At 41.6% G+C, this 27,242-nt stretch overlaps 2 protein-coding genes and 1 long non-coding RNA gene across 3 annotated transcripts in view; 2 read left to right on the top strand and 1 right to left on the bottom strand.

The window, feature by feature from the left end:
• LOC131198464 (cathepsin D-like) overlaps window positions 1–4,522 on the top strand; it is a 47,135-nt gene extending 42,613 nt beyond the window's left edge. Inside the window, exons 8-9 of the mRNA XM_058183135.1 lie at window positions 90–188; window positions 2,902–4,522. Coding sequence (XP_058039118.1) covers window positions 90–188; window positions 2,902–3,093 — 291 coding nt within the window. The 3' untranslated portion in view covers window positions 3,094–4,522. The remainder of the gene's footprint in view (window positions 1–89; window positions 189–2,901) is intronic.
• A 153-nt stretch (window positions 4,523–4,675) lies between these two features.
• Window positions 4,676–27,242, bottom strand: part of LOC131198465 (uncharacterized) — a 62,676-nt gene continuing 40,109 nt past the window's right edge. The window contains exons 2-3 of the long non-coding RNA XR_009155091.1: window positions 24,898–25,014; window positions 4,676–6,695 (exon numbers count right to left, since the gene is read on the bottom strand). This is a non-coding gene — a long non-coding RNA (uncharacterized LOC131198465). The remainder of the gene's footprint in view (window positions 6,696–24,897; window positions 25,015–27,242) is intronic.
• LOC131198463 (potassium voltage-gated channel subfamily C member 1-like) overlaps window positions 20,747–27,242 on the top strand; it is a 49,335-nt gene continuing 42,839 nt past the window's right edge. Inside the window, exon 1 of the mRNA XM_058183134.1 lies at window positions 20,747–21,346. Coding sequence (XP_058039117.1) covers window positions 20,747–21,346 — 600 coding nt within the window. The remainder of the gene's footprint in view (window positions 21,347–27,242) is intronic.

The raw sequence follows: 27,242 nt of genomic DNA, 5'->3' as shown, positions 1-27,242 counted from the left end.
GGGAAAAAACCAGCACTTTTGTATAAGCGTGAGAGTGATATGAAACCTTTTTTTCCTTCTTCATGCCTGTCTCCCTTTCCTTCTCCCAGTACATAATAGATTGCCAGAAAATACCTGAGATGCCCAGCATCACTTTTCATCTGGATGGCAGACCCTATACCCTGACCCCCGAAGAATATACTCTCCAGGTGAGATAAGCCAATGAAATCCACAGGAGAAAACAGGGTAGCTGGGAGTGGGACTCTTAATATACATCCAGAAAACCATGTTTTGTTGGGTTCATTTTTCTGCTTCCAATGCGAGGTTTAATTCAGTTTTCACTGAAATTGATTATTTATTTAGAGCATGACATATCACACATGGAATAGCACTACATATTAACATTACACCTAGATTAATAAAACACAATAAAATATAAATGTTAAAAAGGTCTATATTCAAATCCCAATCTTTAGGCCACCCAACCAGTGAAGTGCAGCATCGTTTCTATTAAAAAACTACCTGGACTGGTATACAGGTAGTGCTCGGTTTATGACCACCACTGAGCCCCTAATTTCTGTTAAGTGAGACTTTCGTTAAGTGAGTTTTGCATCTTTTTATGACCTTTCTTGCTACAGTTGTTAAATGGATCATTACAGTTGATAAGTTAGTAACCCAGTTGTTGTTTAATGAATCTTGTTTCCCCCTTGACCTTGCTTGTCAGTGGGTCACAAAAGGAGATTACATGACCTTGGGACATAGCAATGGTCATAAGTATGAATCAGTTGCCAAACATCTGAGTTTTGATCACATGATCATGGGGCTGCTACAAAGGTCGTAAGTGTGAAAAATGGTCATAAGCAGTGGTAGGTTGCCCCTGGTTCGCCCCGGTTCTATAGAACCGGTAGTAAAACAGGCGGGAGGCTCCGCCCACTGACCTGAACGTCATCAAAGACGATCTGCGCATGTGTGCGGGCACGATGCAAACCGGTAGGAAAGGTAAGTAGAACCCACCCCTGGTCATAAGTCACATTTTTCAGTGTCGTTGTAACTTTGAACAGTCACTAAAAGTACTGTGGTAAGTCAAGGACTACCTGTATGTCCTCAACTTACAACCAGTCATAATGTGATCTATAGCAGAGGTCTCCAACCATGGCAACTTTAAGACTTGTGAACTTCAACTCCCAGAATTCTGGAAGTTGAAGTCCATAAGTCTTAAAGTTGCCAAGGTTGGAGACCCCTGATCTATAGTTAGACGTCTCACTGAGGGGAAGATACTATGCCCCATTTATACTGGGAGTTCCAGCAGACACCATGGGAGGTGTGAATCCTATTCAAGTTTGTCCATTGCTGGCATAGTAATTCAGAGCCTGGCACCTTTTTTGTGGGGTCATTTATGTTTTTCTTATTCTGGGCATTCAGCAGCCCATTTGACTTTCCATTGGGAATTGAGTTGTTAGTTGTTTGGCAGATTTTGTGCAAGTGCCAATGGGGGGCTTCCTGAATTTGCATCTTCCAGTACTGCATGTCGACCTTTCTCATTTATCTGCTTACGAAGGCACGATACACTAGTGAGGGAATACAGAAAAATAATGAACAATAAAGCTGACAATGCTGTATGGTTCAAAAGAGGAAGCCAGCAAGTTGGAGTGATTGTAATGCATCTACTTATAATCCTCATCAACAGTCAGCTGATGTCAGTCTGGCATCTAACTTACTAGTATGGCAGCTGTTAAGCCATACAGGGGCACAGTATTCTGCTGCGGAGTAGACCAATCCTAGTGCTGATGTTCTGAGTGTGGCAGCTGAAGCTCTCTATTTAGTTCCATATAATTTCTGGAGTATGTTATTTCTAGTATTGATTTTTGCTGCCATATTCTCTAGGTGTCTCTTATAGGAGAGAGTCCAGTCCAATGTTACTCCAAGGGACCTGGATGGGGATTATAGGGGAGTAAGTTGCTGTTTAAGTAGACCTTTGGGGTTTCATATGCAACTTTTTTGTTAAGGTGAAAGTAGATAGTTACCATTTTGGTTGTGCTAGAAGTGAGCTCCAGTCAGCGAAGAATTTTCCCAAGATTTTAAAATTGAAATTGTGGTACAGTTCCCTAGATTAGGTTGTCTTGGTGATGGAACCAGATCATGACCAGGGCAGAAGGTTAAGATCCTACTCAAAAAAGAGGTCCCCAAATGCAACAGTACTGGCTGAGCATATTTTGAACCAAAGATGTCCACAAAGTGTGAAGAAAAATGTCAAGATGGTGGCCCAATGCATATAAAATCAATCACACTGTCATAACTCCATCTTGATTTTTTCAACTCCACCTCATGGAAATCTGAAATCAGTGATCTCCTCATAATATCACGAATACTTAAAAGCCTATAAAATCAATGGCAGAGATTTGTTCCTCCAGAGACCATATTTCATTTTACAAATTAAAAAAATGAAACCAGAGGATACAACATGATAATGTCGTTATTTTTATAGTTATAATGTACACTGAAGATGGTATTTAATTTTGTTGTACGACGTACAATGACAATAAAGTAAACTAAACTAAACGCATTCATGTTTCCAATAAATATTTACTCCAGCTCAACTTACACAGTCTGGCATCCTCCAGTAGGGTTGGACTCCAATCATGGGGCCAAAGTTTGTCACTGGGGTCTCACTGGATGCGGCCATCTGTCCAAAAAGTTGAAAGTTCAGTTGTTGACATCTTGGATTACAAATGGCGCAAGAAGTTGAGCAAGAAGTGGAGGAGTGGAAAAATCTCTAAGTTTCTGTCAGACAGTAACCCATATTATGCTAGGAGGAAAAAAAGATTCTCTGTTCTTCAGCTGTCATGGATCATGGATCATGATGAAAATGTGAAATCTTGAGGTCCATAAGCTCATCATTCAAGTGTCTCCTTTCTTCCACAGGTGAGACAGGCAAAGGTGACTGCTTGCATCAGTGGATTCATGACCCTCGACATCCCAAAGCCCACAGGACCACTCTGGATCCTGGGAGATGTTTTCCTCCGACGATATTACTCAGTCTTTGACCGAGATCATGACCGAGTTGGCTTAGCTGCTTCTAAACAATCTTCCTGTGGTTCTGATGGAAAAGATTAAACTTCACAGCTGCAACAGAAAATTCCACTGCCCTCAGAGTGGTCAGAAAATAGTGGCTACCATTTGTTTCATGGCCTTAAGAAGCTCGGCAAGGATTTATTTTCTTACCAATATATGCATGGTTTCTGCATTCACCATACTTCATGGAATAATTCCATTTTTAAAATACAAGAACAGGTTTCCAGACATGATGATGATGGTGATGAACCATTACGTTTCCAGACTCCAACTGGAAATTCTCCTAATAGTTCCTAATATATTGCTGAGTCCAGAAGTCCAGTGACTTCACCTGTCTTCTTCTCTTCCACTTTTTCTTGCTGACCCTCTGCTTTTTGTTTCATGCATAACCTGATGTTACACATGCCAATTCAGAAGTAATTCTGTAGTCTTATTCCAAAGTAAGAGATAATAGGAATTTCAGGAGTCCTTCTCCCTATACTAAATATCAGAGAATTCAGGCATAATAAAGAAAAGGGGAGTGGGTTAGAAAAGAGGGAGATAAGAAGCCAGGGTCGCCCCATTTATTGCAATCTAGATTTCTGGATAACAGCCCTAATGTCAAAAAAGCCAAATAATTCACAGCTATTTGTGCTACAGATGGTCCTCAACTTACAACCACAATTAAGCACACAATTTTGGTTGCTAAGAAAAACATTTGTTAAGTGAATCTAGCTTTCCCATTGACCTTGCTTGCCAGGTCGCAAAAGATGGTCACGTGATCCCAGGACACTGCAATCGTCATAAATATGAACCAGTTGCCAAGTGTCCAGATTTTGATTCTGTGACCATGGGGATGCTGCAATGATTGTTAAGTGTGAAAAATGGTCATTAGTCACTTTTCAAAGTTGTAACTTTGAATAGTCATTAAAAGTACTGTTGTAAGTCGAGGACTCACCTGTACTCCTGACTTGGGCAGGGGTTTAAACTAGAAGATCTCCAAGGTCTCTTCCAGCCGTATAATTTTATGTATTTGAAATGATGTAACTCCTCTGAGCTATAAATTTAGGGATTTTGCATACAGGTGGTATTTGTCTCAGTCCTAACCCTTTAAGAAAAATCTCTGCAGCAGAGCAGGAAAAGTCCTTTTTCCACTGAGGAAAGTCAGTAATGAAACAGATTGTTCATTAGGCAGCTGTGTTCATTTAGCTGGGAGCATAGCTCAGTGAAAGAGTTATACCCTGGCATGCAAAAGCTTCCAGGTACTACAACCTCCTAATATTTTCAGAGAGGGTTGGAAGATTCAGGCCTGAACCTCAGAGAACCTCTCCCATTCTGCTGCTGAGCTACAAAACCAATGTTTGATGGCAGCTTCCAACATTTACAAATAATATTGTCAAGTCAACTTTCTTTAGCTTCCTTCCTATTTGGTCACCAGGATGATGGCTAGAAACAGTCATCCAGAGTTGCTTTTGATAGTGAGAGGGGGTCATATACATTTAATAAATAAAACAATATAAACAATGTTGTGAGGCAGGCTGGAAGAATAATGAGAGAAGGTCAGCTGAAGTCAAAATAATAGCCTCGTATGCTTATGCCTAATATGTCTGATGTTTTCTCATTGTCGTACAGTAGATTTCAATTTAATCAGCCATCAGTTGTTATTCCAATGGCTTGGGGCCCTGTTGGCCAAATGATTAAAAGACAAAGCTCATTTGTTTCTGAGAAAGCAACTAAAGCTGAATGGCATCTTCATAACTTTACTTACATTTATTTAAGTTAAAGGACTTTTGAGACATTCTTTTTTTAAAAAAATAACAATAAATCAATAACCAACTGAGCATTTCAAGGAAAAGGCCAGATATTTTCACAACAGGGTCAATTCACTTTCCTCTATCATAGATTTTTGACTATTCTGGCTGACAATCAAAGGTTTTTCTTACTTGATGCTTTTGTGTTCAAATGGATAGCTTTCAATTGGTGACCCTCTAGCAATAGGGAGTGGATTAGGTGGCCTGTGTGTCACATCTTACTCACATTCTATTTTAGGCATGTTTTCTACTACTACTGTACAAATAATATACTGTTCTACATTCTTCATTGGTTTATGCAGATATATGTGTATCTAATGCTTCATTTTTTTCTGATTCCATTAGTTGCATCAAAAGATAAGGAATTAAATAAGCGCACAAAATCATTTTCCCCTTCCTATCCAATAAAAATCTAATTCCATGTCGAATTTCTACCCTGTTTCCCCCAAAATAAGACATCCCCTGATAATAAGCCCAATCAGGCCTTTGAGTGCATGGCAATAAGGCCAAGCGCTTATTTCAGGGTTCAAAACAATATAAGACAGGGTCTTATTTTTGGGGAAACATGGTAATATTTCCTTGGGGATTACATGCATAGTTTGATTTTGCACCCGTGAGAGACAGAAATGTTTACTTTAAAATGAAACAACATGCATTCATAGGAAACAGAATTATTCATCCAACCCAACTGCATTTGAAAGTAGTCCAAGCATCTCTTCTGTCCTAATATTCACTTGTATGTCTTCTGTCATGTGGAATAAAACATTTAGTGCTTTTACTGGTGTTTTGTAGAGTTTGCAATTACAAATAAAACTGATCAGAGATATATAATCGATTTTTAGTTTAATAACTTTAACAAATGGCAACCTCTATTATTTGCTTACTATCTATTAATATTAATATAGGTAATAAAGAATCTTGCAATGTTTAAAGCAGTGTTTCTCAACTTTGGCAAGATGCGTGGACCTCAGCTTCCAGAATTCTCTAGTCCAGTATATTGGTGTGGGAATTCTGGGATTTGAAGTCCAGATTGCTTAGAGTATCTAAGGTTGAGAAACACTTATTTAAAGGATTCCTACCTTAGATGAATTTCACAACTCAGATTCCCACAGACCTTCACAACTGTCACTGGGATATGACAGAACTGTTGTGTTGTTTGTATGGAGGTGAAATTGATGTGATGCTATTGGATTATATTGTTGCTATTTGTTCAATGCTTTATTTGGGTTTTTTAAAAACAAACTTTACTCAATTTCAAATTTCAAACACCATTAAAATACAAAATAACAAATACAAAAAGGTTAAAAAAAGGCAAAGGGATTAAAGGGAAAAAAGAAGAAAAAAGGGTGGAAAGAGATACAAAAAATTGACTTCTGACTTCAGTACAGATAAAAATATATAACAAAATAACCACTTACTCTAGATTAAAATAAAAGCATATAAACAACATACAGACCAAATAATCACAAACACACAAAAGTTAGATATAAAAATAACTTCTGTTTAAACATAAATATTAAAAAATATACATCTAGTAATGATAAAAATGCCCAATATTTATATAGTTATAACAAATCTAATCATCACATTCTAAAACCAAAACTTCATTTTCATCTCACTCTACCAAGACATTCAACATGATCTCCTAGTAGAAACAAACCTAGAAAAACTTTTGTCTTTCATCAAAGTAGTCAATTTTCCCATCTGTGCCAGTTCCATTAGTTTCATGATCCACTCTTCAGGCGTGAGAATTTGTGTATCTTTCCAATTCTGTGCATATAAAAGTCTTGTTGCCGCTGTCATGTTTAAAAAAAAACCTTTTGTGTTTTCTTTCAGTCGGCTTACCTGTGATACCTAGGTTTAAAAGGAAAAATGTCTGTTGCTTCAATTTAAATGTTTTATTTTTGGTATCAAATATTCTAAATGAAAATTAGTTGAAATTAGCTGAAGACATGTTTTTATTCTTCAGGAAATGGGCTTGTAGATTTCCAAAAATTTGATGGATGATAGAAATGTAGAACATTTTTTCCCACTTACTCTGGTAGTGCTATGCTGAAAAAAACAATATCTGGTTGAACAAAAACTTTGCAATGACTGTATCCCAATATTGTTTGCAGATGAAGGGAGTGTTCCTAGATCTTTATTTTTATCTGTGTATTCTTCTAATTACTTTATTTCTGATTATCTGCTGCAGGTTTATTCGTGGCAATTAATTTGGATACCAATTTTAAACTATTATGCAGTATGCACATTTGAGTGTAAACTATCCATGCTAAAATACACTCTGTTATTTCCAAGTGATTTGTACATACATGTGTGTAGGTTTCAGTTCAGTTCAAACCTTGTAGTGGTGTGTGGGAATGACCTGGCAGAAGGAAAGAGATACTGTAGCTAGGAAATGATCAGATAAAGGAAACGGAAGCCAACACCTGCACACTAGGCAGAGGAACAAGTTCAGAAAAAATCCTTCCTAACTTAACGGGACATAAGATTCTGTTAATGTAGCCTTGCAAAAAAATGGAATTAACTCATCTTGCCATGTTTCTTGCTTGGATTACTTGGTAAAAATGACAAAACTGTTTTAGGTTGTAAGTTAAGTTCAATTCTGGAGACTTCTCTTTCCTCAACTGCATGCCCTCCAAGTTTATTAACAGCTGAGGTAATTGGAGTTCTCCAAATATTTTGAGTGTATTAGGTAAGGAAAGCATTGAAAAGGATATGGTCCATATAGTCCTCCTGGTTTTTCACATCTAGCTTTCCCAGCACACCTCACTGTTCTCTGTGCTATTGGATCTTCTGGGATCTCAGGGTTCAGCATCTGGAGGACTATGAGTTATGCATTTTTATGTTGGGTTGTTACTTTCCGTTTTTTCCCCTTTTCCTGATGACTCATCTCTCAGCTGAAAACAGCTTGAAGCATTCACTTGCTTCAGTCAGACATCACCTCTGAATCAGATGAATTGGATGCTGCAAGACAGAGACGTTTTTATCGTCTGAAAATGGAAGCATATTGACCTCACCATTGGATCCCCCTGAATGGTGGCATGTCCCCCTTATCCTGGCCACAAAATCCACACACATTTCCCTCAGAAAGCACATTGCTTTTATAGCTCTCTCTCCGCCTGGCTCCGGAGCCATCAGAGCGTAGAGCATTGGAGACAATCCCTCTTGAAGCCTTTTAGACATGGCAGAAACTACAGGAAAGTTTAGCAGCTTTTTTTCAGCAAGGAGCGGACAAGCTGTGGCTCCTTGAGTAATCAGCTGAAGCTCCCACCAGAGGGAGAAAGCTTTTGGTAACTTCTAAGCAGTGGTGAAATCCAATTTTTTTTTACTACCGGTTCTGTGGGTGTGGCATGGGGGCATGGCAGGGGAAGGATACTGCAAGATCCCCATTCCCTCCTCACTCCTGGAGGAAGGTTACTGCAAAATCCCCATTCCCTCCTCACTCCTGGAGGAAGGTTACTGCAAAATCCCCGTTCCCATCCCACTCTGGGGCCAGCCAGAGGTGGTATTTACCAGTTCTCCAAACTACTCAAAATTTTCACTACCAGAACCTGCTGGATTTCACCCCTGCTTCTAAGCCTCTTACCCTGGTGTAAACTTCTTGTATTGACAGCAAAGCCAGCAGGCCAGTTAGGGTGCTGGTTTTGGGCTTTGTTTTCTCCAAGTTATTCATATATTCTGTTCTGCTTTTCCAGAATAAATATGTTGCTTATTTCATTTAGATCCCTTTACATTACCTTTATGGTTTTTAACAAAGATGCCCCTATCCTGCGCACATGTTAGGCTGCGAGATCACCTAACAGGGTCCCTGTTCTGGCAGCATTTTTTATTCTTTAGATTTTTATCCTGCCTTTTTTTCCATATACAATTCAAGGCAGCAAACCTAATATTGTTCCTCCTCCTATTTTCTCTACAACAACACTGAGAGGTACATTGAGCAGAAAAAAAAACCTGGATGGCACCAAGTCATCCAGCTGACTTTCATGCCTAACACAGGGCTAGAATTCAGTCTCCTGGTTTTGAGCCTTAACCGCTAGTCCAATGTGCTTTACAGGTACTCCTTGACGTACAACCATTCATTTAATGACTGCTTGAAGTTAGAACGGCACTGAAAAAAAATGACTTATGACCAATCCTCATATGTACGACCTTCACAGCATCCCCATGATCACATGATCAAAATTTGGCCAGTTGGCAACCAGCATGTATTTATGATGGTTGCAGTGTCCAATGGTCATGTGATCGCCACTTGCAATCTTCCCAGACAGCTTTCCACAACCAGAGTCAATAAGAGAAACCAGATCTGCTTACTGACCAAATGATTCACTTCACTGCATAGATTTGCTTAACAAAGATCGTAAAATCAAGCGTAACTTCCTTATCAACCAATTCATGTGATCGAACAAAGGCAATAACATAACTCTGAAATTGGGTCCTAAGCAGCTTTTGAGTGGGGTCCATCATAACTTTAAACAGTTTAAATGACTGGTTGTAAGTCAAGGACTACCTGTATTCTACTCTATTTGCATGTATTCTGTAGGAAGATGAATATGGCTATGTCAAAGTTCATCTGGCAATTGAAATTATAGTTGGAGAAGATGCATTTATTTTTATTTCCTTTAAATGAACGCCCTAGTTACAACGCAAATCCTTGTTGGATAATAGTGGTTCAGGTGTTAGCCTGGAAACCAGGAGATTGTGAGTTCTAGTCCCATTTTAGGCATGCAAATTTGTACAGTGACTCCTGGCCAGTTACTCTCTCTCAGCCCAATGCCCTTTACATGGTTGTTGCTGTGAGTAAAATAGGAGGAAGAATTATTAGATGTCTATGGAAATTCCCATCATCAGGTTATGGTTTTCCCAAACATGCTTTTTCAAAAGGCAACTGGACTGGTTTTTTTTAGAACAGAATAGAATTTTTTATTGGCCAAATGTGATTGGACACACAAGGAATTTGTCTTGGTGCATACGTTCTCAGTGTACATAAAAGAAAAGATACATTCATCAAGAAACATAAGGTACAACACTTAATGATAATCATAGGGTACGAATAAGCAATCAGGAAATAATATCAACATAAATCGTAAGGATACAAGCAACAAGGTTACAGTCATACAGTCATAAGTCCTTCCATTGAGGACCTGTATACTGCACGAATCAAGAAGAGGGCCGTGAAAATATTTACAGATCCCTCATATCCAGGACATAAACTGTTTCAACTCCTACCCTCAAAACGACGCTATAGAGACTGTACACCAGAACAACTAGACACAAGAACAGTTTTTTCCCGAAGGCCATCACTCTGCTAAACAAATAATTCCATCAACACTGTCAAACTATTTACTGAATCTGCACTACTATTAATCTTCTCATCGTTCCCATCACCAATCTCTTTCCACTTATGACTGTATGACTGTAACTTTGTTGCTGGCAATCCTTAAGATTTATATTGATATACTGACCATCAATTGTGTTGTAAATGTTGTACCTTGATGAACGTATCTTTTCTTTTATGTACACTGAGAGCATATGCACCAAGACAAATTCCTTGTGTGTCCAATCACACCTGGCCAATAAAAAATTCTATTCTATAAGTGGAAGGAGATGGATAATGGAAACGATGAGAAGATTAATAGTAGTGCAGATTTAGCAAATAGTTTGACAGTGTTGAGGGAATTATTTGTTTAGCAGAGTAATGGCATTTGGGAAAAAACTGTTCTTGTGTCTAGTTGTTCTGGTGTGCAGTGCTCTGTAGCATCGTTTTGAAGGTAGGAGTTGAAACAGTTTATATCCAGGATGTGAGGGGTCTGTAAATATTTTCACAGCCCTCTTTTTGATTCGTGCAGTATACCGGTCCTCAGTGGAAAGCAGGTTGGTAGCAATTATTTTTTCTGCAGTTCTAATTATCCTCTGAAGTCTGTGTCTGTCTTGTTGGGTTGCAGAACTAAACCAGACAGTTATAGAGGTGCAGATGACAGACTCAATAATTCCTCTTTTTTTTCTTGAAGACGTTTTGCTTCTCATTTAAGAACCTTCTTCAGAAGAACTGAAATGTCTTCAAGAAAAAACAAAGTCCAGTTGCCTTTTGAAAAAGCACCTTTGGGACAAGTATTAGTTATATTTACTGCCTTAAGTTGCATGTGAAAAAAAAAATTCATATATATTTTGTACAAAAAGAGCATCATCCAGAAGGCAACAGGGAAAGAGGCAACAGAAAAATAGAAAGTCAAACTGGGTTGCTCAGATTTCCATGCATAGCAATATTTCTGTAAGTACAGTAGTTTTGTTTGTTCTATGAATTCCTGTTTGATCATCAGAAAACATTTCTTTGCTGTTGTCTTGTAACCATAGGTGGGTCTTTGCAAGGGCTGTCAGCAGTAGCGACACGTTTTTTCCAAGAGCTTCACCAATCATTTTACCCACATTGCTCAGGACTATAACTTTAATTAAAGTAGTTGACACTTCTTTGAGATACTGGCTAAATAATTGCTGAGTTCACGGGATTTCAAAGGAGAACAGATGGGTGGTGAAGGGGGAGAGGAGGACTTGTGGGTTCTTGCCTATTTCTTTCTTTTCTTTTTCTTTTTGAAAAGTGATGATGGAAGGGCATAGTCAGTGCGACTTGGAGAAATACATTGTAGGAAGAAAATGAGAGCAGATGTTTTTCATCTGACCGCTGTTTTCTGAAGCATAGAGTGAAATGAAACTGTCTGTTGCACAGAACACTGGGGAAAAGGTTAAGGGCAGGACATCTCCTAAAGAAAGTGGATATGTTACTGTGTGCTATGCTTCAGCAGGGAGCAAAAAAAAAAAAGGCAGGAGAAAGGGAACAGGGGAAAGAAAGGAAAGGAGAAAGGGGAAAAACAAGAGAAGAGGAGAGGAGGAGAAAGGAAGGGAGAAGAGAGAAGGGGAGAGGAGAGAAGGAGGGGAGGAGAGGGGAGAGGAGAAGAGAGGAGGGGATAGGGGGAGAGGAGGGGAAGGAAAGGGAAAGGAAAGGAGGGGAGAGTACGGGAGGGGAGAAGAAAAGAGAAGAGGGGGGAGAGGGGAAATGCAATCATGTTTGCATCTTTGTGTGGGCATGAATGCTGGCAGAAGGATAGGAGGTAGGCTGTTGATTTAAAATTGGACAAAAATGGGCAATGGCTCTGGGCACATCAGCCACTGACATAAAGGCCCAAGGAAGAGAGATTTAAAGGGAACCAGGCTGAACAAAGTTTTCTTCCCCTTCCTCCATTTCTTCTCTTCCATTCCACTTTAGATTGTAAGCACAAGAGGCTGAGACCTTTCCTCTCAAAAGCCATGCAGACTGATGGCTGCCTGCCCCGTTGCCCTCCATCTTTCTGCAAATATTAAATGCTATTTTAAATTTTTAAACAGCATTTTTTTAAAAGGCACTATCTGGAAAGCAATGAGAACTTCTGGCATTTTAGTTCCAATTGGCCACAACATGGGTAGGTCCTGACATTGATTCTTACATTTTTATCCCGTTTCTTCCAATATTTGGTTGTTGGTTGTTTATGTGTTGCTCTTATTTACAGTAGGTGGCAGCCCTTAGCTAATCTTGAAAGTTAAGCAGGACCCGGTATTCTTAAAACACGGATAGGAGACTACAGGGGAATATCAGAAGTGAAGGCTAGACTGGGGAGTCCAAATTATCTTTTGGAAGAAGGCAACTGTTTTTAAATTGTTGCTATTAGAACTTCATGGTTGTTTTTCTCCCTAAGGACATCAGGATTCAAGGAGAACTTCACATGGAACAGAACAGAACAGAACAACAAAGTTGAAAGAGATCTTGGAGGTCTTCTATTTCAACCCCCTGCTCAGGCAGGAAACCCTATACCATTTCAGATAAATGGTCATCCAATCTTTTCTTAAGAATTTCCAGTGTTGGAGCATTCACAACTTCTGGAGGCAAATTGTTCCACTATCAGGAAACTTCTTCTTAGTTCTAGGTTGCTTCTCTCCTTGATTAGTTTAAATACTGCCTTTCCTTCAAGGAACATAAGTAAAGCTTGTCTTCCCTCTTTTCTGCTGAGGTTGATTAGGTTGATAATTAGCAATTGACTAAATTTCACCCATTGAGAATAACAATTAGATGTGAATTTCAACCTCCATCTCCTGGGAGTGGTCCAGCGCAGTCCCCTAATCAATACCCTATGCAACCTCTTGTTGTCTTGAAGCTACCGTGTCATATTCAGATCTGGGAATAAGAAACCAGTTTCAGCCTTGTATCTAATAGGTTACCTGCTAAATTGTTGAAATTCTGGGGCTGGGAGAGCCTGTGACACACTGGGCAAAATTCCCATGATTGCTTGTTTTGCATGTTCAGCAGTTAGTGGCAATGGATTTTAGAACAGACTTTAGTTATGATGACAGAAATCGGATGTATGCCAGAAGGGTGGCCTTTTAATGCCCCATAGATTAATACCATCTTTTCTCAATGACTCTGGATGATTGGAATTGATTTTTTTTTAAAATCCTCTCAGTATTGTCTGGACTGAGATGTAGGGAGAAGAAAGAGAGCAACTGATCCTCAAACATCTGAGTGCAACTTAATCCACCAGAAGGAAAGTTGAGTTTTCTGATCATACAGTATGCTTGGGATGTAGGAAAAATGCCTCAGTTTCAAAAGAACAACAGTCCTCTTAAGAGTAACACGTAGATGGGAGTATTGTAGTCCCTTCATGTTAGGTTTTTTTATGTTTCCCGCAAGGTAGTGCACACCTCAAATAAAAGTCAGCTTCTTCCTATATATAGCAAACCCTATCATATCTTAGTCTGTGGATGTCCCCATAACCATCAGTTCAGCAGTTAAGGAACAATCTCCCCAACTCACCCCAGTATTTAAGCCTTCTTTCTCTTTAAGGTGGCTACTTTCACCATATGTACCTTTACTTTCCCAAAAGGTTCTAATGTTTTTAGAGTAGAATAGGCTACCTTCTAGGCACCATAACTTTAGATAACCTAGTTCAGAATAATCATGGAAGGATGATGGATGCATGGATGGATATTTATGTGGCAGCTCCAGGGAACATAGCACTTCAAGCCGTAGTCCCAAATTTATTCCCCATCCAGTAATCACTTGTTTATCTCTGGTGGCAGCCACAAGTGGAAAAGCTGGGGGTGGGGTGTTATTTATTTCTTTTGCAATTCCCTATGAGCAAAATTATGTTGTGCTTCTCCGAATCTCAGCTTTCCCCAATCACAGAAAATGAAACGTTCCTCCACTTCCAATCCAATCCAAAGACAGTCTAGGAGATGCCCCAAAATTCCACCTTAAGAGGTAGTGATGTCATCACAGGGTCTGCAGTACCAGAAGGCGCAGCCCTGCATCCGGAGACCAGGGGTGGAGGGGGGGTAAGAAGCAGAAACACACAAGGTGTGTGGGGGGAAGAGGCAGACAGAGTGGCTCTGTTCAGCAACATCCTGCGTCTCCTGTTCCCCCCACCACACCATCAATTATCGACTCCATCCTTCTGCGCTGCTACAGAGATATCTCAGTCCCCAGAAGGTGGTGGTGGGGAAGCATTCCATAACCTCTCTCCTGCTCCCTGATTTTTATTTTTATTTTTTTATTATTTTATTTTTGGCGGAGAGATAGGGGTAATTCCCTCCATCACGGGCTTTCCTTCTGTCTTTGTCTCCCTCTCTCAAAAATAACACTAAGCCAAAAGGGTTGGTTTAGCAGGTAAGTATGGGCCTTTAGTGGCTCTATTGGTGTGTGTCAGTGTGTTTGTTTTCTCTGTTGGGTGGCAAAGGGAGGGGGTGACTTTAGTCAAAAAGCTGTTTGGGGGGGGGCAAAATATGTGCAGGTTGTTTTCCCCCCCGAAAAAGGAGCTCATAGAGAGCATATCGGGCCAGAGACGAGGATGGGGGAGGAGTGAGAGTTTCAGCACCTGTGACTGGACAGCAGCATGTTAAAAATAGACAGAAGACAAGGATGGCTTGTGCTCTATTGATACTTACTGCTTTACCATCTTCTGGAGGATACAGGTCTGGTTTTCAGTTTGGTGGCTATTTGCCTGCTCACATCTGTGTGTGTGTGTGTGTGAGAGAGAGAGAGAGAGGGAGAGGGAGAGGGAGAGGGAGATAGGGAGGGAGGGAGGGAGGGAGAGAGGGAGAGATGGGGGGAGAGGGAGAGATCTTGATTTGTCTAATCTATGCACTGCAGTGTGTGAATGCATGGGCCATGATTTCAAGGATAGCTCAATCACCCCCAACTTCAGACCCTCCAGACATGCTGGACTACAAGTCCCATCAGTTTAGGAGAACCTTTGCTGTCTGGAAAGTATGGAGTATGGAAGTCATAGTCCATTATATTTTGAGGAAGGCAGGCAGGCAGGCAGGCAGGCAGGCAGGCAGGCAGGCAGGCAAGCAGGCAGGAAGGAAGGAAGGAAGGAAGGAAGGAAGGAAGGGTTTATATGATTGAATGGTCAGCCTGTATGAAAGTGTATCCCTGGGATTATGACTCCAAAGGGAAACAAGGTATATTGGAATTGGCACATGAGAGAAACTGCCATGCCAAAATATGGTCAGCAATTGGGAAATGTTTGCATGCATAGATGCACATGAAAAATAGGCAACAATTTGGTGGTGTCATTGCATTCCTGTATGATGATGTGTTGGTGATGTCCTCAGCTTTTGTTTTGTGTGCTATCCATTGCTCTGCTGTTGTGGTAGAGCAGAAAATGTGGGGAGAGAAAAGAGAGAGGGGGGAAGTTAGAGTGCGATTATTTCTGTAAGAAAAAGCCAATCACATTGACATACTTCCTCACAGGAAAGCACAAAAAGAAAGCTGTAAGAACCAGATGGCCCCACAAATATTAGGGAATGGAAGCCTTTAAAAATAACAAATTGGCTCCTGTCCTTGAAAATAGCCATGCACCATTGCTAGCTACATGTGCTTTATTAATATTAGTATTATTTCAATTTATAACCTATCTTTCTGTTTGGGAACGCTTATTCCAAATTCACATGAGGTTGTTGCTAACTTCCTTGCATTTTGCCTTCATCTGTAATTATGAAAAATTAAATTGCATCCAAAACCAGAAAATTTCACCTTTGAACAGACATATAGAAAAGCAATTCAGGATATTAGTAATGTGTTAATTAACTATATTTTAAAATGATAACAAATAAATTTTCATCCAGTTTTTCCCAATAAAGCTTAGGATGAAGGCAAATTGTAAGAATTTGCCATTGAGTAAATTGGCAAATCAATCCTATCTGAATATACTTAGCAGGAATCCTAGCTAGATTCCTTAGGCATTGCTGTCTACATCAGGCTGAACAGGTTGCAGATCTGAATAATAAAATTCTGAAGATGTTTCTGTGTGGAGGGGTTTAGAAGCTGGCTCCTCCTATTTCCACGTCCTTCAAGCCAGCTTTATCTCAGTGGAATACTTCCAACCTCTTGCAAAACTCCAGTGACCGTAACAGCTGGAAATGACGAGCATAACTGGAACGGCAATTAATCTGAATGCTTCATCTTATACCTTTCCTCTTTCTCGGTTATCCTTCCTAAAATATTTATATATTTTGATTTTGGAAATATACTAGGGAGCAGATTATAGCTTTCACTGTATTTGGAATGGCAAATGTATTTCAAACATGTACACACTATAAAAAATGCTAACTTTGAAATGGAAAGTGCAGGATTTTGGATTTTGGATTTTGGATTTTGGATTTTAAAAGCTGGAATCCAACATCTAAAACTCACTCTTGGTGAGAACAGTTCATTAGGAATTTAGTTATGTCCTAAATGACAGGCTCAAAATTGGGATAGCCATTTACTTTCCTGCATGTTGTTTTTATAGATCTGTTCCCTGTGCATTTTTACTCCTTGAGCAAGCCATTACATGCCATGTTGATTTAGGAACACTTGAGACTTAATTCACACACACAAGCTTACATTCCCTTTACAAATACCTAAACTCAGGTACATATGAGCATACATTTGTGTGTACGTGGACAATTACTCCATGAGAAAAGGAACAGCAATTAGTGAAACTCCAGCCTTTTTTGCCCTCCTTTGGTATTCATACAACCAATATTCCCCATCTGGCTCTTGAACAAAAATAATCTCAGCACAAACGTTATTGACAGTATATATGCACCCATTTAATTGCATTGTCATGTTTTTCCTTATTGTCACTGGTCAGACTAGGTCTCCTCTAGGTATAGGTCACTTGATGAGAGAGAAACTTGATGCTTAGCAGCTGAATTTGTGAACTGTTCATGGGGTGACATTGCATTTCAAATATATGAAAACTTAATCTGTGATGATATATATATATATATATATTATATTATATATATATATATATTATTATATATTATAGCTTATTCACACATTGAGGTTACTGCCTTGCTGGTGCTGAGACGAAAAGCAATATATAAGCTTACATTTTAAAAAAACTATTCCTAAACGTTGTATATCCCTTTGGGTGAAAGCCTGTTAGAAAACACTTTCCCTAATTCTCAAAATAAGAGAGCTGCAGCCTTATGAACTGATATGGAACAATTCCATTAAACACAGTAGAATTTACTTCTGAACAAAATGCAGGATCATGTCTGAGAGACATTTTGCAAACATCTTACTGCTGAGGTCTTATAGATGCAGGTTTAATATAGTCTGCTTAAACATCCATTGGCTAAAATTCCTCATTTCCTCCCAACTGATCTTCAAAGACCCCAAAATCCAACACTGGTCTTCAAGTGAATATGGACCTGAATTCCAGGCATCCTTCCTTCTAGGTAATGAGTAGTTCCAGATGTGCCCAGCTTTGCATTATGTGCCATTAGATCAATACTTCTCAAGCTTGCATTATGGGGTTTGCATTATGTGCCTTTAGACCAGGGGTCTCCAACCTTGGCAACTTTAAGACTTGTGGACTTCAACTCCCAGAATTCCTCAGCCAGCAAATTCTGGGAATTGAAGTCCACAAGTCTTAAAGTTGCCAAGGTTGGAGACCAATGCTCCTCAACATGGATAATTTTAAGATGCATGGACTTCAAATCCCAGAACTCCCCAGCAAGCATGCTGAGGTTGAGAAGCACTGCTTTAGACTCACAATAGAGAATGTATAAAATAAAAGGAAAGGTTATATAAACCTGGGGGGGACGGGACAGAAGCCAATTCAGGCCAAGAGAAATTGTCTAAGAATACAGCTTGCACTCATACATACATTCATACAAACTTTCTGATGTCCCTCCTCTCTTTTCACCCCACCTTGTTATCTTGACTTCTTTAATCCAGTAAGTATAACGAAGTCCTCATTCCTAGCCATGCCAACACTCTTCTAGTCCTGAGGTACATTACACACAAAAATACACAAACATATAGGAAGAAAAGTAGGGAGAAAGTGTTTTTCCTGGAAGTTCTGAGATGTGTTGGAATGCAAAGATGGCTGCACTGACAAAAGACTAGGACACTGCAGGGCTGTGATTTGAGGATTTTTGAGGTACATATAGAAGGGAATCTTTGAAAAAAAATAGTCAAAACCAATATATAGAGGAAGGGAAGGAGGGAAGACCTAAAGATAAGAGATTGAGGATCTCTGAGGCAGCGAGATTTGAAATAGAAGCAGAGGTCATGAGAGAGGTCAAAGGAAGGGGTCAAGGGCAAGGATACATGGGTCTTGGATAGAATGAGGATCCAAGAAGAATTGGGGGTGCAATTTGACCCATTGTGAGGAACAATAAGAGCCAGCCAATACTTTCCTCTGTAGGGAAAGTACAGGTAGAAAAAAGGTAAGAAGACAAAAGAACAATTGCAAAAAGGCCACTGAAGGAAGACTGAAATGACTATAACATGTAGCTAGTGGCTGGATTCACACAACCCATAACCTGGTTACTGAATTAATCAATTTTCTGGATTTGCACAATTCACCAGATCATAAATTAACTAAGCAAGCTGAGTTTTCATAACATATTAAAAATCCCAGCTAAGATTTCTTGAATTAGGCTTAGCACATAGTGCAGCTTTTAACTGCTTAGGCATGTTGGGTGCACCTAGCCAGTGAAGATTATCTGGAAAACTCCATGCTAAGAGCTTCAAGGAAAATCTGGTCATTCATAGGAGAAACAAAGCAGTGGTAATAGGGTGGATGGGTTGGTCACAGAGGGACCAAGAACTTGGGCAGAGGTAGAGTAACAGCTCTGCTGTGGATGGCTGCCTGGAAACAAAACCAAAGCATTTGCTTAAGGCAGCGACAAGGGCCGCTCAATCAGCAAATAGTGTGAGCCAGGGCAGTGTTATTCCGGAGCCAACCAGAGAGCAATGCAGAGAAAGGGCACAGAAAAAATTGGCAACTCTTGGAAGGGGGAGAAGAACTGAAGAAGAAGCAGAAAAGGAACCCTGAAAAGTGGCTCAATAAGGGGAAGATGTTGGGGGGGGGGAGGAAAGGGGAGGGAGGGACGGAGGGGACAGGGAACCTGAGAGATGAATGGGGAAATGGACAAAGGCAGCGGAAGGGCAGTGCAGGCTAAGCAGCACATTCTAAAGAGAGGAAGAGCTGGAAAAAGGAAAAGAGGGAGAGGCCCAAAAAGAGGGGAAGCCAAAGAAAGAAAGGAGGACAGAGAGGGAGAGAAAATGGAAATGAAGGAGATGAGTAGAAAGTTTGATGCCTGGAGGGCTGAGTGAAGCAGGGAATGGAAGAAAAGGTGGGGAGAAGGGAAGATTTGCTCAGGCAAAGGGTATCTTTTGCCTTGGGCTGCTCTTCCACCTACCTGCCTCTTAGGAGGAAGACCCCAGTGGTTCCTCTCTTTCCTTCAGGAAAGCATTTCCTCAAGTGATTCCCACCACCCAGAATGAAGGAATGCTGGACAGAGCTAAGAAGGAGTGAAAGAAGAAGAAGAACACAAAGAAGACAGAAGGCAGGGAAAGTGATGTGGTTGTGGGAAATGAAGGAACCAGGCAAGGGGGCTGGGAAATGTAGGGTAGGAACCAGGACAGGAAATACATGCTGGCAAAGAGGAAACCAGTAACAGCTTCAGAGGAAAAGGAGAAAATCTTTAGAAGGCTTGGGGGGGGGGGACACAAGATGGATGGATGGATGGATGGAAGGAAGGAAGGAAGGAAGGAGGAAGGAAGGAAAAGACTGAATGGAAAAGAAAAGAGGGAAGGAAGAAATGAATAAAAAGAGCAAATGAAAAAGAAAAAGGGAAGAAGGGAAGAAATCAGTGAAAATACTTAATGGAAAGAAGGAAGGGGAAGGAAGGAAGGAAGGAAGAAAAGAAGATCGAAGAGGAGACTGCAGGAAGGAGGCAAAAGTGAGAGAGAGTTGAAATGAAGGGGCCTCGGAGGGCTGAGGGAGACCTGCAAAGGGACAGAGCTGCGCCAGAAATGGAGCGGCATGTTGGCAGGATAGCGCGCAAGGAAGCTGCGGGGGTCCCCGTCGAGGTCACCAGCTTTCCGCAGAAGGGATTCCGAGTGGGATAGGAACGGGGACGGGGGAAAGCGCGGATTGAGGAAGGGAGCACAGCAGACCAGAGTGGGCCAGGCTGGCCACCGAAAAAAGACGGGTCGGCGGTGGCCGAGGGCGAGGGGTGCAGGTGGCGCGCTCGGAGTGGGTGGATGGAGGGGACAGTGGAGGCGACAGGCGGGATGAAGGGGGAGAAATCCCGAGCGGCGGATGGTGGTGGGGGAGTTAGGGTGGCGGAGCAGCGTCCGCACTCACCTTCCCTGTCCCTTCCTTTCTCTCTTTTGCAGAGCCGGGCGCTGAGCCGCGGACTCCCTCCTCTCGCTTGCCCGCCCGCCCCGTCTAGAAAGAGCGGGAGCGGGAGCGGGAGGAGGAGGAGGAGGAGGAGGGGCCGCGATGACGCCTCGTCCCCTGATTTGACACCTGCCCAGCCTCGGGGGCGGCTCCCCCCCCGCCGGCCCGGTCCGGCCCGCGCCCCCGATGCTGAGCTCAGTGTGCGTCTCCTCTTTCCGCGGGCGCAAGTCTGGGAACAAGCCGCCGTCCAAGTCATGTTTGAAAGGGGAGATGGGCCGGAACGAAGACAACGACAAGATCGTCATCAACGTGGGCGGCATCCGGCATGAGACTTACCGCAGCACCCTCAAGACCCTGCCGGGCACGCGGTTGTCCTGGCTCACTGAGCCGGACGCCTGCAGCAACTTCGACTACGACCCCAAAGCCGACGAGTTCTTCTTCGACCGGCACCCGCAGGTCTTCGCCTACGTGCTCAACTACTACCGCACCGGGAAGCTCCACTGCCCCGCCGACGTCTGCGGACCGCTCTTCGAGGAAGAGCTGGCTTTCTGGGGCATCGATGAGACAGACGTGGAAGCCTGCTGCTGGATGAACTACCGGCAGCACCGCGACGCCGAGGAAGCCCTGGACAGCTTCGAGACCCCCGAGAGCCAGGAAGATGAGGACAGCGGCGACCTCAAGCGCCTCTGCCTGCAAGAGGACGGGCGCAAGCTTGGCTGGTGGTCCAGCTGGCAGCCCAAGGTCTGGGCGCTCTTCGAAGACCCCTACTCCTCCAAGATGGCCCGGGTGAGTCCGAAGGAGGCGGGTGGGCGGGGTGGGGGTTACGGTCCCCTCCAGACAGGTCTCCTTAGAGGTCCTGTCCTCTCCCCTGCTCCATCTAGCATGACTGCTTTGAGGGTGGGCTGGGCTGGTGGAAGCGTAGCTGAATTCAACACATCTGGAGAATGTCCTGCTAGGAAAGTGTTCTCCTTCCACATGTGTGGTCTTTCCCATCTATATTTCCAAAGACCCCCCCCCATCCTTTAGAATCATTTCGGGGGAAATAGGCTCTGAGCCTGATTCTTCTGTGATTCTGTCAATTTGGTGACAAAATAAATGAGCAACCCCCTAGGATTTTACAGTTATAAAAGTAGACCATAGAAGAGACAACCGGGTGCAAGAGAGGCTCGGAGGAGGAGGAGACAGATGTGTTGGGTTATCTTTGGTGTAGCACATTCTAGAAGAAAATGTAGCACATTCGATAGGACTAGTGTCACAAAGAGAGACATGGGATTAATGTCAGCTTGGGTAAAAGGATGGAAATCCTACTCCTTCTTCCAAATAGTCTTAACTTGAATATAGTTCTAGCGCCTATAGTCCTAGCGACAGGTAGCCCAAAAATGTCCATAGAGTAATAATAGCTCTTAGGACAGCCTTCTCCAACTTGGTATTCTCCACATGTATTAACACCTTAAGACTGCAGGTGCCAGAATTGCACTGATGTATTGACACCACAAAATCCAGAGGAATTCTTAGGTTGCAATCCTAACAGAGTTGGAGGATACCAAACTCAGGGAGGGTGCTGTAGAATTTTCAGGCAAGCACCAAAATCAAGTCCCGTGTTCATAATTTGGCATTGCCATGTAAAGTATACACTCTGCAACTAGCTCAGGTTCCAAAGTGAGCTGGAGAAATGGCCCATGAAAAAAGCTACAACTGTTGTTTGATTTTGTAATTGAATCTTGATTCTCTCCACAAGCGGGCCTTTCCGCTTACAAATCCCACCCCCTTGCCACAGCATCTTCCTCACTTGTCCTTGAACCTTGAAACTGCACTCTTAGGAGAAGGGGTGTGTGTGTGTTGATGTGTCAGAAGAGGTGAAAAAAACAGAGGGGGCTGCTTGGGATAAACGGTAGGGGTAGGCATTCAGTGATTTGCTAACTTCTTTCAAGTGCTGATTGAGCAGTAAGTAACAGACAAAATACGCTCCTAAAGGTATAATCTATACCTGCAGCACTTGATATGGATGGAAGGATGTGCCAGTTCAGAGGTGTGAGTGGCGCTGAGTGAGGGGGGGAGTGAAATCATTCTAGGAGGGGGAGGATGCACCAGATGTATCTCATGCACAAATTTGGACAAATAACATGGAAAGGACATGCCCAGAAAGTGAGCAATTGATCAGGACATTCTTTTTCAATCTAGAAGCCTTTAAAGAAGTTAGACCACAATTCCCATAACCCACGCAGCTTCATGAACAGGCTACCTGGGACAATGGGAACTGTAGTCTGAACACATTTGGAGAACATCAGATTAGGGTAATATCTGATACTGAATTGGGGAACAGAGCAGATATCTACCCCAGCAGGGCAGAGCAAGAAGTAATGGATTTGGCAGTGAAAATTAACCCAAGCTTCTTGTGTCAAGGAAATAAGGTTGGAGCTTGGGGCTGGATGATTGTGTGCCCTACAGTGGAGAGAGAGAAGGTTATCTGAGTTTTGGGGAAAGTGTGCAAAAGGCCAAGGGTGGGAACGAGAGAAGTGTGTGTGTGGGGGGGGGGAATCACTGAGAAGCACAGAGATAATATGAGGATTGTGTGAGGCAGCAGAAATAGGTTGTCAAATATATGGTGGGGAGCGAAGCCCCTAAGTTGAATACCACAGCACATAAATGTGTGAATGAAAGTAGTAATGTGTAGCGGCAGGAGGGCCCTAATACGCATGCTCCAGAGTTATGACTAGCTTCTCAGTGTTAAGAGAGAATGTCTTAGTTCCCGGCAGGAGGTGCTGCTAGCCCATTACAAACTCTTTCCTCCTTGCTCCCCACACGGAGGTTTTCCGCTCTCATTTGTGTTCTCTTTGCCTTCCCTCACGGTTGCTATCAGATATATCTTCCCTTCTTAAAATCCTCCCATCCCACACAAAAGTTTGAGCCCCTCACTCTCACATACCCATTGCCCCAAGGCCAATCTCTAAGGTCTTTAAATCTTTAGACACATGAAAATCCTTTACACAACCAGAGAGAAACTCTAGCATTCCTCAGCATTGCAGTTCTGGATTCATCACTCCTCTAAGCTGAAACAATGTTCCTCAAAGTGACCCCCCCACTCCATTTCCAAACACTGCAGTTCAGAACTCCTTGCTCTGCTTGCCTGCTGGCTGGCTTCCTTGCCTCCTCTCTCTATGCAGTGAACACCCCCAACCCACCCCTCCATCAAACAGTTTTGCACAGGAACTCAAGTTGCTGCTGCTGACAAGGACCCTCACCTTCCCAGTCCCCTTTTTTGTATATTAAAAGCTTTGCTGTCTTCTGAACTGCAGAGACAGCAGGTTGAGCAGGGGGGGGAGGGGGCACCGCAGTGCAGTGTGGAAACCCCATAGTTTGCAGTGCAAAGCAGGCATTTGGCAGCCTGTGGCAGCTTCCCTCCCTCTCTGCCCCCTCCTCCTTCCGTCCCAGGCAGTGGGTCTCAAAGCTGCAAACACTGTCAGATATCCTCATCGATCCCCCCCCTCCTTCTTCCCCCACACAGTTGGGAGCACAGCCAGGAAAAGTTGCAGTGGGAAGGAAGATGAAGAGAGAAAGCAGGAATTTTAGTACCGGGAAGGGGGCCACAGTTGTGGATGGTAGGAGCCTAGATTATGAGCTGGTGCTGCATTGGGCGGGCATCAAGTCAGGAGTTTTCATAAATGGAGGGGGACTAGAGATGACCCTCTTTTGTACAATACTGTCCTCCCTCTCACTGCATTTAAAAAAGATTTGATTTACAGTTTTGGTAGCCCCCCCACCCAACTCACCCAACCAAGAAAAATAATGGGATTAAGATATTAATACCTACTGAAGACTGTGAAAGGAAACTTTGCATTGCCTAGCCTACTGTTCCTGAAATATATCAGCATGAAAAGCCTACAGAAAAAGGCTTCAGAAATTATTTAAGTGGCCCATTTAGCATTTCTTCTGTCTTTCTCCCACCCACCCCTTGCACCAACTTTCTGACATGGTAAAAAGAAAAGAAAGAGAGGCGGGCTAGAAAGAACAGGTAGACAACTAGCTAAAGGAGCAGAACAGAGGTTAGTCAGGTAGACCAAACTCTTCTGTAAAAGGTCTATCCAAATCCACATTTGTGAGTTTCCCTCTAAGAACCATGATGGATATTTTACGGCAATGCAAAGGCAGGATGGAACTTCAAAACGGTATGTTTGATAACGCTGATTGGATAGCTGCATCTAACAGCTGGAATGCTGAAAAGTTGAGTGTGTACATGAAGAGAACTCTTAGGCAGCTCATAAAGACAGCATATCTGTATATGGATCCTTCATCCCCTCCAATTATCAAGTTTTTCATCTGTTTATGTAGTTTCTCACCTTTGTCTTAACTACTTTCTTCCTCTTCCTTCCTTCTTTCCTTCCTTTCTCTTTCTTTTTCTTTCTTTCTTTTTCTTTCCTTCCAGGCAGTGTTCAATTCTCAAATTTTTAAAATTCCTTTAAAGAATATAGACAAACTGTTATTTATATCACGTGTGCCCCAGAATTACTTCAGTAAATATATACTTCCAATAATGTGGATAAGGGAATAGATTATAGAGCATATTATGCCAGTTGAATTAAATCACAGGCTGTGTATTGCAAATATAAGCATGTTACTGGAAAATAAATCCCATATACGCAGTTGGATTTTCTTCTCAGTAAAAAGTATAACAATAACAATATTAGTGTTATTGTCAAAGTTTTCTTCTCCAGAATATAAATGTTTGTTTTCATAAAATGAAGACATACACATAGGGAAAAAAATCTCACGGCTCCAGAGATTGCATTTCCTCCACACTGTGCATGGACAACTCAGTGCAAGATGGCATGAACCTCTCAAGTTATCTTTCCTTGCAGGTTCCAGTTTAGTTTATCTCCCTTTTGAGCTGAAGAATGTATAGAAAATGTAGTATAACCTTTTTCATACTCTTTAAAATAAACAGGAAATGTCGGATGTAATCCTAATAATAATAATAATAATAATAATAATAATAATAAAAATAAAAAAAAAACAACTTGGCAAAAGAAAACAAAGATACCACCAACAGTAATAAGCACCTTGGGTGCAATTTCAAAACATCTGGAGCATCACTTGAATACCACCAAAATTGACGAAATCATCATCAGTTGATTACATCCTGTGACAATAATTTTAATATTATTAAACAACAATATCTGCCTGTCCCAGATTCTTGGGAAGGACTGAATAGGTGGGCAAAAATGCCAAATGCAGTCTAAACTGGCTGGCTGTGCTACCAATCATCATCATAATAATACATTAAATTTGTATCCTACCCGATCTTAGTTATTTACAGGGTTGTATATACTCATACTTCTCTAGTGATCTTATATCCTTCCCCATATCCATTAACTATAGCTGTTGGGACCTCAAAAATTGGTAACTGCTTTTATACTGCAGAACTAAGTTCTTAGTTATGGATGATAGATAATTTGAGAGTCTAGTTCACCATCAAAATGTGCATAAGTTCATCTATATCATTTCATCAACAAAAACTTTTTGGGGTGCCCTGAAGACTTTAAAGAGAGTTGATTAATTGATGGGGGTAAAAAAATTAGAAGCTAGTCACACCTTAACAAATCACATGTGAATAGAATGACAGTAACAAAACAGTGACTGAAGAAAACAACACAAATTAAATAGCCTTAAGATCCCCTTTAACACCTTCCCAAATCAATTGACCATGATCATCTTTAAGATATTCTTTGGGGTTTTTTTCAGGATACGGTATATGCCATTTTTAAACTTTATTAGATATATGCGCAAGAGGACAGGAAAAGGGGAACAGAAATGGAGGACACAAAATCAGAACACATCTCAGAACAAATCTGTTTCCTGTTAAATGGAGGACTTGCTAAAGAAGGAGGAGGGGGAGGTCATCCAATATGCCAGGAAATGTGCATGATGGAAAACAAATGCGGACAGTTATCTTTTCCTAATATTACAACTGTTGAATAGTGGGGTTCTTTATTTACAGTAGATCTGCACTTTTGACTAAAATAAGGAAGCCAGCACTAATTTTAGCATCATAAAAAAAAACTCAGTTATTTCCCCCTCTGCAGTACCTGGCTGACCTTGGCTGATCTGAAAGAAAATAAAGAGTCACCTAGTTATAGTATTTGGGTGGGAGACCACTAAGAAATTCCAGAGCTGCAGTTTGCACTGGAAAGTTCGAAAAAAAATCAGGAAGATGGTGATAACAAGCTATATCCAAATCATTGCTAACTAGCTTGACTCAAGGTTCTCTTTCTCTTTAACATAGACCTGCAGTTAGAATTCATACCTGATATATTTCTCCTATATATTTAGTTCTGAAGTTGTACTTTGATCTAAGAGTAATTGAGGCACTCAAAATACTAGCACTCATCCAGCAGAATAAGAGCTACCGGAGCTAAAATTATGTATTTTTAACTAAGTTTATTTCTGCTTCTCTGCCTCAGGTTCATTGACAACATCATATATTTTTTTTAAAAAATTCTCAACTCTGAAAGAAAAAGCAAATCTTTGGGGTCTATAGGGGTGCCCCAACTCCCATGACCATATATATCTCCCTTCTCTCTGTTTTTCAAATCCTGAACAACCCCACTGCATTCTCTTTTATATTAATTTTTCTATTGTAATCTTCCTTGCATGATTAAACAGAGGTGCAAAATTTCTCGTTCAA

Source organism: Ahaetulla prasina, chromosome 4 (genome assembly GCF_028640845.1).
Source record: "Ahaetulla prasina isolate Xishuangbanna chromosome 4, ASM2864084v1, whole genome shotgun sequence".
Taxonomy (NCBI): Eukaryota; Metazoa; Chordata; class Lepidosauria; order Squamata; family Colubridae; genus Ahaetulla; species Ahaetulla prasina.
Note: the sequence above shows the minus strand (reverse complement) of the source record. Positions and strands in the feature narration are given on the sequence as shown.